The sequence below is a fragment of the Tachysurus fulvidraco genome, chromosome 13 (genome assembly GCF_022655615.1).
Source record: "Tachysurus fulvidraco isolate hzauxx_2018 chromosome 13, HZAU_PFXX_2.0, whole genome shotgun sequence".
Lineage (NCBI taxonomy): Eukaryota > Metazoa > Chordata > Actinopteri > Siluriformes > Bagridae > Tachysurus > Tachysurus fulvidraco.
This window is the reverse complement of record NC_062530.1, coordinates 15,817,340-15,826,815: the sequence shown is the minus strand read 5'-3', so window position 1 is coordinate 15,826,815 and position 9,476 is coordinate 15,817,340. Positions and strand designations below refer to the sequence as shown.

Below are 9,476 nucleotides of genomic sequence, written 5' to 3'. Positions count from 1 at the left end.
GCACGCACGCACGCACGCACATTCACACATACTGTATACACACACTCTGTTTCTCACACACACACACACACACACACACACACACACACACACACACACACACACACACACACACACACCGGAAAGCCAGTACTATAATTACATTTTTTTTTTACCATCATGTAATATACAGTAGTACAGCTGACTAGCAACAGCTTTTACTATTACTTTTACCTGTTGATTGGCAATTATTCTCATTAGTGTAAAAATAAAGACATTTATTTTTTGCAAATGAAGCTTCGTTCGAATTAAACATATTTACACTTGCATACTTAACAAAACCAGAGGTCTTCAGTTTATGTTGGAATATAAAAGTTTATTATTTCAATGTAAATCCAGAAAGACTTTACAGAGTTTCTTTCTTGTTTAATCAATAAAACACAACAGAATTGACATTGAAATGTCATTTGCAGTGTGAAATCCGATCTATTTTATAATGCTATCAGTTACAGAGTTTAACATTTTGAGAATTTCCTCTTTAATATCCTTCTGAATATGAATAGAAAAACATGTCAAGTTGCAGCTGGAAACAATTGTTTTAATGTTTTGTTTGCACTTTGTGGGCTTTATAAAGGAAATTGGCTTGCATTAGGGATGCACGCTTTTCTTGGACAAGTATCTAGCCACTTTAAAAGAACAGTTGTACATCTGCTGTACATCATGCATGAGATCACTCCAGTGGTGGTTCAGTGTTTAAGGCTGAGTTAAGTCAGGGGTTCAGGCCACAGCACCACCAGGTGTCACTGTTGGGCCATGAGTCATTAAACCCCCTCTGTTCCAAGGGGATGTATCATGGCTGAACTTCCTGGGATGCAAAATAAAATAGACTGTAAAAAAATGTGTGATTAAATAAGGTTTTTGCTTACTCTGATTCAGCTTTGTGAAAGCAGCACGATCTCGCCTTTATTTTTTTCTTTGCTGGCTGGTTATAATGTTTCAGAAACTACTGAATTTGACACACAGCAATCTCTAGCACAGGAGCGTCTAATTTTATCCAGAAAGGGCCAGTGTAAGTTTTCATTCCAACCAAGCAGAAATCACACCGCATAGTATTTTGACATCCAAGATCAACTAATTAAACAGGTGGAATCAAGTGTGGTTCCTGCTTGAGGGTAAAGAAAACTTGCATAAACACCAGCGGTTTACAAATAAGATTGAACATCTCTCATTGCTGTTTACACAGAATGGTGTATATGAAAGAATCCAGTGAACATAGTTAAACTTTAAACTCATTGTTAAAGAAGGAGAATGGCCAGATTAGTTGAAAATGGCTAAAAGTCTACTGTCACTTAAATAACCAGAGTTTACAACCATGGTGAGCAGAAAATCATCCCAGCATGCACAAGATGTCAAGCCATGAGGCAGATGGTCTGCAACAGCAAAAGACATTTACAGCATTTAGCAGACGCCATTATCCAGAGCGACTTACTTTTTTTTTTTTTTACAACTGAGCAATTGAGGGTTAAGGGCCTTGCTCAGTATCCCAGCAGTGACAGCTTGGTGGATGTAGGAATCGAACTCACAACCTTCCGATTGGTAGCCCAACACCTTAACCACTAGGCTACCTTAACCATTAGGCTACCACATCCCCGCTGGGTTCCACACTGGGTTCCACACTGGGTTCCACTTTTTCAGCCAAGAACAATAATCTGGGGCTTCAGACAGCACAAGCCTGTTGAAACCAAACGAATTTGTCTTATCTGAAGCTCTGCTTACTACTGTATAACCTCAGTTTTCTTTTTTGTCTAACAAGAATTTAAGCCTGTGGTCTTCTGCAGTTGTGCATTCTGAGATGCTTTTGAGCTGACTACAGTTGTAAAGACTGGATGCATGAGTTACTGGAGACTTCATGGAACCAGTCTGTCCATTTTCCTCAGCCCTCTCCCTTCATTAATTGCTGCTACCATATGATTGGCTTATTTGATAATTGCATGAATGAACAGGTATACAGGTGTTCCTATTAAAGTGGACAGAGCTTAAAACCTCATTCAGATAGTGTAGTCGTCACAAGTGCATAAAAACACTGAAACAAGCCATTTTCTATTTCTAATTGCTTTTAACATTCCATTACTATAATGTAAAAGAAGACTCTATGTAATAGAGGAAATAAAAAGTGTTAGAGAGAGAGAGAGTGTGTGAGTGTGTGTGCGTGTGTATGTGTGTGTGAGAGAGCGAGAGAGAGAGTGTGTGTGTGTGTGTGTGTGTGTGTGTGTGTGTGTGTGTGTGTGTGTGTGTGTGTGTGTGTGTGAGAGAGAGAGAGAGAGAGAGAGAGAGAGATAGAAAGAGAGAGAGAGAGAGAGAGAGAGAGAGAGAGAGAGAGGGTGATATATATATATATATATATATATATATATATATATATATATATATATATATATATATATATATATATATATCTTATCTTATTTGTCTGTGGCTATGTACAGATGTGTGGTTTGATGTGGTAATTGTTTTCTTTCTACAATAACAGCTAGCAAGAAAGTCCTGCCTGATCATCACTCTCTGTGTAATTTGGCAGCTGCTAAGTGAAAAGTTTGACAAAATGAGCACTTATAAATAATCAGTTACTGTAATAGTTCTAGTAGACAAGTAGTCTAGTCTTAGTCAGTGGACAATGACCACACTTTTGCTGCCCTCTAGTGGTAAAAAGCAAAGTTTTTTTTACACACAGCATAGTCATAATTTTTAATATTAAATAAAGTTTACAAAGAAGAATTCCAGTCTCATTAAGAGGAACTTTTTTCTGGCTCTCCTTTTTTCTCCACACTGCAGCCCACATTTGTTTAGAAATTAACATCTTTATAATAAAATCTCTATAAAATCCATATCTATTAGATAAATAGTATAAAATATGCACTGTACAGTATGGTATTGGTGTATTAGAACACTACTGCACATCACTGTGTCACAAACAGTCCACCAACCAAAAATACACAGCTCACATCTGTGCTGTGATAAGAAAGGCTGACAGAAAAAGATGAGCCACACATTATAATCTATACTGGACCAAGAAGTCAAATAAGCAGTCACCATAAACATCTGGGCATCAGTTAAGTGGAATCAGAATGACATATTATTACTGGGTAGCACTGGGTTTCTGGATAAATACCTGGTTTGAGCAGGATAAGAATGAAACACTTTAAACACTCATAAGAAATGCATATACATGTAAGCTTTATTTTAAATAAATGTATATTGTATTTACATTTCAACATTTATAATGCTGAAGATAATCAGTTCTGATACAGCACTTAATAAATATGTTATAAAGAACAATAAAAATATGTTTAAAAATAGTCAATGATTTCTAAGATGTACGATCAGATATGTTGTCAGTTGTTGTTGATGGCTATTACTTTAGCCAACCTCTTGAAGCCTTCAGCTCAATTATTTTGTCCTAGTTTCAAATGATTGGTTCTAATATTATCTCCTGAAGCCTTAAACGATATGGCTAAGATTTATAAAGTATATTAGTATGTGTGCTAAATTAGGGTGCAGTTCCTTACCTGCACTAGGATAGCCCTCATGAACAATAATGCAAGTCACAAAACCTGATCCTGGATCAGTCCCGTGCTACAAAAAGACGCTTTGTAATTACCATCATATGTCTCTCATGACTGCAGTTGACAGTGGTCATGATTGGGCTTTGCATGTGTGGACGTCCACCTCTTCTTGGCAGTCTCTGCAGTGGACAGTGCAGCACCAATGGAACTTGCACTCACACTTGGTGGTGCGACTCACACGGGAAGTGTCATATCCCCGCCCACAACACATGACCTCACAGCTGTCAACTCCGTGTGAAGTCCTGTTACACACGCGCCCACCTGTGCCCACTGACCCTGCAAGAGAAGAGACAGACACACTCAGGACAAGTGTAAACCATGTACAGTGTACCTGTACTATTTGAACACATTTTGATTCAAAGACATTTTTCAGGTTATTGATCTTAATTAAACACGCAGTTCAGACAAACCACTCAAAGCATTCAACACACATCATTATACCTAATAATATCAAAAGGAGTTTATGTACAGTTTGCTGGTATGGTCACTTGAGATGTGGAATGATGGGCTGAACAATCTGGTTTCGCTGCTTGGCAGACGTCTGGCGCTCCAGAAGAAGCAGCAGAGCAGACTGAGCTGGGTAAGAAGATGACCGCTTGGTCCTTCATAAGATGAGGGACTGATGATAGGACCTATCAGCTGCAGCTGCAAGTCTTCATCGCGTGCTCATTTCAACAGCCCTAATCTAGACAACCCCTCCCAGCGTGGAGACTGGTGCGGCACTGATCGACCGCTGATATCGAAATTGTTAAAGACCTTGTATCAACCCAAGCTTTCATGTGGCATCCTGGGAAAATTCTCAGGGCTTTGTGCATGATGGCTCTCAGACTGACGGCCCAACCTAGCACTGGGAAAACAATCATGGACTATGAGAACACTGATGTTAACCTTTAGAAACACAACAGAGGATTCCTGTCAGCTGGCTTATGTAACCCCAATTTAGCCTTTGAATTTGCAGATTGGATCATGATTAGATATGTTTAAGGTTTTAATTGGCGAACCTGGCCCTTATTTGTCATTTCTGTGTCTTGCACGCGATTGAGAGATATGTTTGGGCATGACCCAGCAGCCCCCATCCCCCACTCGACCGTCCAAATGGCTGGTATGCCAGGATGATTTTGGTTACATCATCACCTGAGGTGCATCTGCTTACTGAATTAAGATATGAGGCATGCCACAAGATGACTTTAGCATGTGCTGTTGCTGGAATTGATTTCACACTTTCAAAGATGAAGAGCTCTTGCGGGCTTCATCTTGGGATTACCCTCGAACAAACCTCTTCTCTGAGTCTTCCTCGTGCCTGACCACACTGAGATCAATGTACATACACTGTACACCATTTCACTTCAGCCGTGGTGTCTCAAAACAATCCTGCCAGCATTTGTGCTTGGACACAATCTTCAAGGTGCATATGACTAGGGGTACTGGAATAACACAGAGTTTTTCTGCGTATCATGTTGTCATCTGATCATGCATTTTATTTATACATGGTCCTCTATTCTTTTGGGAAAACACAATTCACAGTTCAGAAGAAGAAGTTTAAAAAACACAGGCCAAAAGATTTTTCAGAGAGATCATCATGCACCCTGTGGGAAGTTATGAGACATGACCTACGACTCTAAATATTTCTGCCCATTCAGGGGCAGACAGAAGAGAGGTGTTCTGGTGAGGCCAGTAATTTATAGTGGTTGAGAGCAGGGATCATGTTTCAGCTCCTGTGCTGTCCACAGATCTGTGGTAATGTGTCTTAAACGCGCTGTTACTTGATAGCCCAGGATCATCTGCAGCCTGACAGGCACCTTTACCCCTCCCGCACTCCACACAGGCACACCTGGTGTTATTCAGTACACTTCAACACACTCACGCATACAACCATGAGCACACGATAAAGGAAGGCAGAGATGGTCTCTTGCCTTGCGGGGACACTAGCCGACTGCATTCAGGATTCTACTGTGACAACTTTGCCTCTTGTGAATGTAATAGGCAGCTAAATGGCTTCAACTCTCTGGTTACGTTCTCACTAAGTTCAGAGGCAAGACTAATGCTTTACAGATTGCTAGTAGAGTAGCACAGCTGGTGAAGGAATACAGCAGGACTAACAAGGGTGTATGATACTGGCTGGCAAATTCAGGTTTTTCCTCAACTTTTATTTTCTTTTGAAGTTTTCACACACAATAAAGTGCACTAGGTGTGTAGTTGCATGACATATGTACAGTACTCAATTCTCAAATATCACTGCTCACCAGATTCGTGATCCCATATGCAGTAGTCAGGCGAGTCCTCAAAGTATACCAGATCATTCTTTGTGGGCTTCCTGAACTTCCTGTGGGCAATGGTGAAGCCTGTCCCATAACGGTTCATTACTACCTGGGTGGCGCTGTTGTACTTCTTGCGCAGGTAGTCACCCGTCTGTCTAAAGTCACCAATGGCTAGCCAGCACGTCCGAATGTTGCAGGACCCACTCACACCATGGCATTTACATTCCAGTGTCATGAAACGTTTCACTGCCTGGATAAGAGAAAATACTTGGATTTAGTTGGTCCATATTCTGAGTCCGTTGTCAGGGCTCGTTGTGAATGGATTGTCTTCCATTAGGTCATTCTCAAGCTATGTTTAAAGGCCCTGTACCTAGCTCTTATTAAAACTGATAGGAAGCAATGCTGTGAACAGCTAAGGGTCTAGTAGCAATAACGTTGGGAAGTGGAAGCTGTACTTTACTGTCTGTTACTATGCCAGCTGAGAAAATGCCTTGGCAAATTATTAAAATTATGCCTTCCCAAACTTAGGAAGAAGTATGTGCAGTCTTTACAATAAAAATTAATTTTAAGACTTTTTTATTTGTATGTACTTTTAACAATAGGCAGAAACCAGATTTACAGAAATCCGGATCTACATTTAAATCTCTAATGAATAAGCCAGAAACAACACTGGCAAAAATCTGTCTGAAGCAACAAGAGGAAGAAACCACAAGATTTCCTTTCTAAAATTGTGTAGAATAAATTGTTGAAAAACACGAGCATATTATTAATAAGAGCCTGGGGAAAAGCAGAGGAATTTGTTTTTATGATTACATCAGCAGTTCTTATGTGAGATTATCAAGTTAAGCAAGGGTGAGACTTGAGCAAGTACTGTTTTTGGGTGGAGAAATGAAATTGGAACTTTACTGTTTTATAACAGTGGAAAACGACCCTGATGATATCAGGGGTTATGTGCTGCTTTTATGAATAAATCCAAAAATAATTACCCTCCTTCCTGCACGATTGTTGTGCAGGTTCATGAGTGCTCGTGCATCTCTCTCCTTCTTCTCCTTGGCATCAACAAACGCCTGGGTGAACTTTATGGCATGGTCCACGTGGTCACTACAGCCACCCCAATCAAAGGGGCCTTTGGCATCGTGTGATGAGCCCTTCTTTCCCGGGTCACAGGAGCAAGAGTCTAGCTCACCCTGACTGCAGGCTCTGGTCAGTGTGTGGACCATGCCTGCTGAGGAGATGGCGTACACAAAGGCAGCCTCACGACTGCCTGTGTACACACACACACACACACACACACACACACACACACACACACACACACACACACACACACACACACACACACACACACACACACACACACACAGATGAAATGTAAAATACAGAAGTGCAAGTAAGCATGTGCAAGAACTCAAATAAAATGCAGAAAGCTCTTGCACATTCAATGAACTGACAAATTTGGCTGTTTGACAAACAGACAATCCAAAGGCCAAACAGCAGAGGAGCTTATAGGAGAACACTGTGATGTACCCTTGCTAGTGGTTTGTCTTCAAGCTTTTTTTTCACAGCTCTCTAAAGCCACATGACCCGGATGTGGATCATGAGTGCGAGTGATCTTTATGTGGATGTAAGAGCATTAATGTGACAGAATAAGATGTAAGAGCATTAATGTGACTGAATATGTCACATTAATGTTTTGACAATGCAGGAGACAGAGTGAGTAAGAACAAAAACACCCAATTCATCAGAGAAGAGGTGCAACAAGAGCAGGGGTCATGAGTTTTAACATTTCATTTTAGAGCTTTGTCAGTATAAGGGAATATTCGTCCCAAAAAATCCCTGCAATTGTCCTAAATTAGTGCACTGACATTGACAATAAGTAGATTTTCACAATGCCACTGAGAAACACTGCCAGTCAGGGCCTCCCTATAATGCCCTATGATGGGTATTTGGACTTTCAGGGAGGTCTAAATACCAAAGGAAAAGATTAAAGACAGAGATTTAACTTAACTTTTATGTGGAGACTAGCTGAAAGGGCCTGGGAGACTGACCCTGAGTGTCTATGTAGATGTTCCCATTGATATGATTTTACAACCGCAGACCAGTTTTACCTGATTATTTAAACATCATGTACTTTTTTTTTTTTTACACATTTGTAAAATTCACAAGCAAAATTTTCAGCAGCAGAAGACTGGTTAAATAAGGAGTGGTCCTTGAAGCAAACAAAAGAAATTGAATCTGCTGTATCAGGTGTTAGCAAGTCTGTAATAGACCCATGACATGATTATGGAATCTCACTGTAAGTGCAGATCCTGTGGTATTATTTAGATCAACAGTTTAATTAAGTGTCTTAATGGCTCTTGCATGCTGAACGGACCACCAGCGTGAGCAGTCTGGACCATAGTAAAAAAATTTACAGTGTGTTTTATGTCACTAAATATTTTCAAATAGTGTTGTAGCAAAACTGATGGACTGATCGTAGGGAAATATGAAGTTATAAAATAAGAAAGAATAAGAACTAAATAAGATGTTTTTAAAACACTTGATTTTGTTTTTTTCTGTATGACATTCTCATTCAAAAAGGCTATCATGTTAGTTTATATTGCAGAGCTCAACTGTGGCATAAAACAATAAAATATAAATCCTTTTCAAATATAAAAACACATTATGCCAGTTAACTAATTTAATATTAATGTAATACTAAAACATGGCTACATATAGTTTTATTTTATTTTCAAGTAAATTGAATTGGATTATAGCCTACACACCTTAATTATTATTGTTCAATGTGATTCCTCCGTCTTTTTTAAACTATATTTATTTCAAAATCACAATCAGCAGATTGCATAATAGCTTACATACATTGACTCCAAAGGTTAAAGTGTAAAGGTAGAAGACATCATATTACAGAAATGCATTCAGTAGGTTATCCCACCTAGGCTATGAACAAAATAGATGTATAAAATTATTATTTCAAATAAATCAAATGCAGTTAGGTTCCTAACTTTACCAAAGGCAGATGATTTTAGAAGTTTGCTTTGTTTTAATTAATGGTCATGATTAATCAGCTTTAATGGGAATCATGAATCAACTTTAAATATACAATAAATAACATACAGATCCGGTTTGGAGATGTTATATATCAGATTTATGCAAGTGAAATTCCCCTAAAAGAGATATCAAATCTTATGGAATAACCGTAAGATAACTCGTCAACATTATTTTTAGAACGTTTGAAAAACCAATGATGTTTCTTTCAAGAAGTCTTGTGTATAAAGGTGAAGAAATCTAATGCATGAGTAAAGCCTCCTGAGATATGTTGTCTTCACCCCATATCTCCCCAAGTTTATTGGAAAACAACTCTGAAATGATCCCCCTGTAAATGCCAAACTAATTCTGTGTGAAGTCCATGTCAGAGTGTTGATGGATTGGCTATGGATTTACGAGCCTCAGGGCAAAGCTGTAAAGTTCATTTTAAATTAATCTACTCCTTTTTTTGAATTTATATAATCAGATATGGAATGATCTGTGACATTATTAGGCAATGGTTTACCAATGTCACCGTTAAACAAGGACATGAAGTCCTTCATATATTAAATACTTTATATTTGAATAAAGT

At 39.0% G+C, this 9,476-nt stretch overlaps 1 protein-coding gene across 1 annotated transcript in view; it reads right to left on the bottom strand.

Annotated features, from left to right (window-relative positions):
• Positions 1-3,201: 3,201 nt before the first annotated feature.
• Positions 3,202-9,476, bottom strand: part of wnt2 (wingless-type MMTV integration site family member 2) — a 7,666-nt gene continuing 1,391 nt past the window's right edge. The window contains exons 3-5 of the mRNA XM_027162046.2: positions 6,847-7,124; positions 5,846-6,110; positions 3,202-3,878 (exon numbers count right to left, since the gene is read on the bottom strand). Coding sequence (XP_027017847.2) covers positions 3,673-3,878; positions 5,846-6,110; positions 6,847-7,124 — 749 coding nt within the window. The 3' untranslated portion in view covers positions 3,202-3,672. The remainder of the gene's footprint in view (positions 3,879-5,845; positions 6,111-6,846; positions 7,125-9,476) is intronic.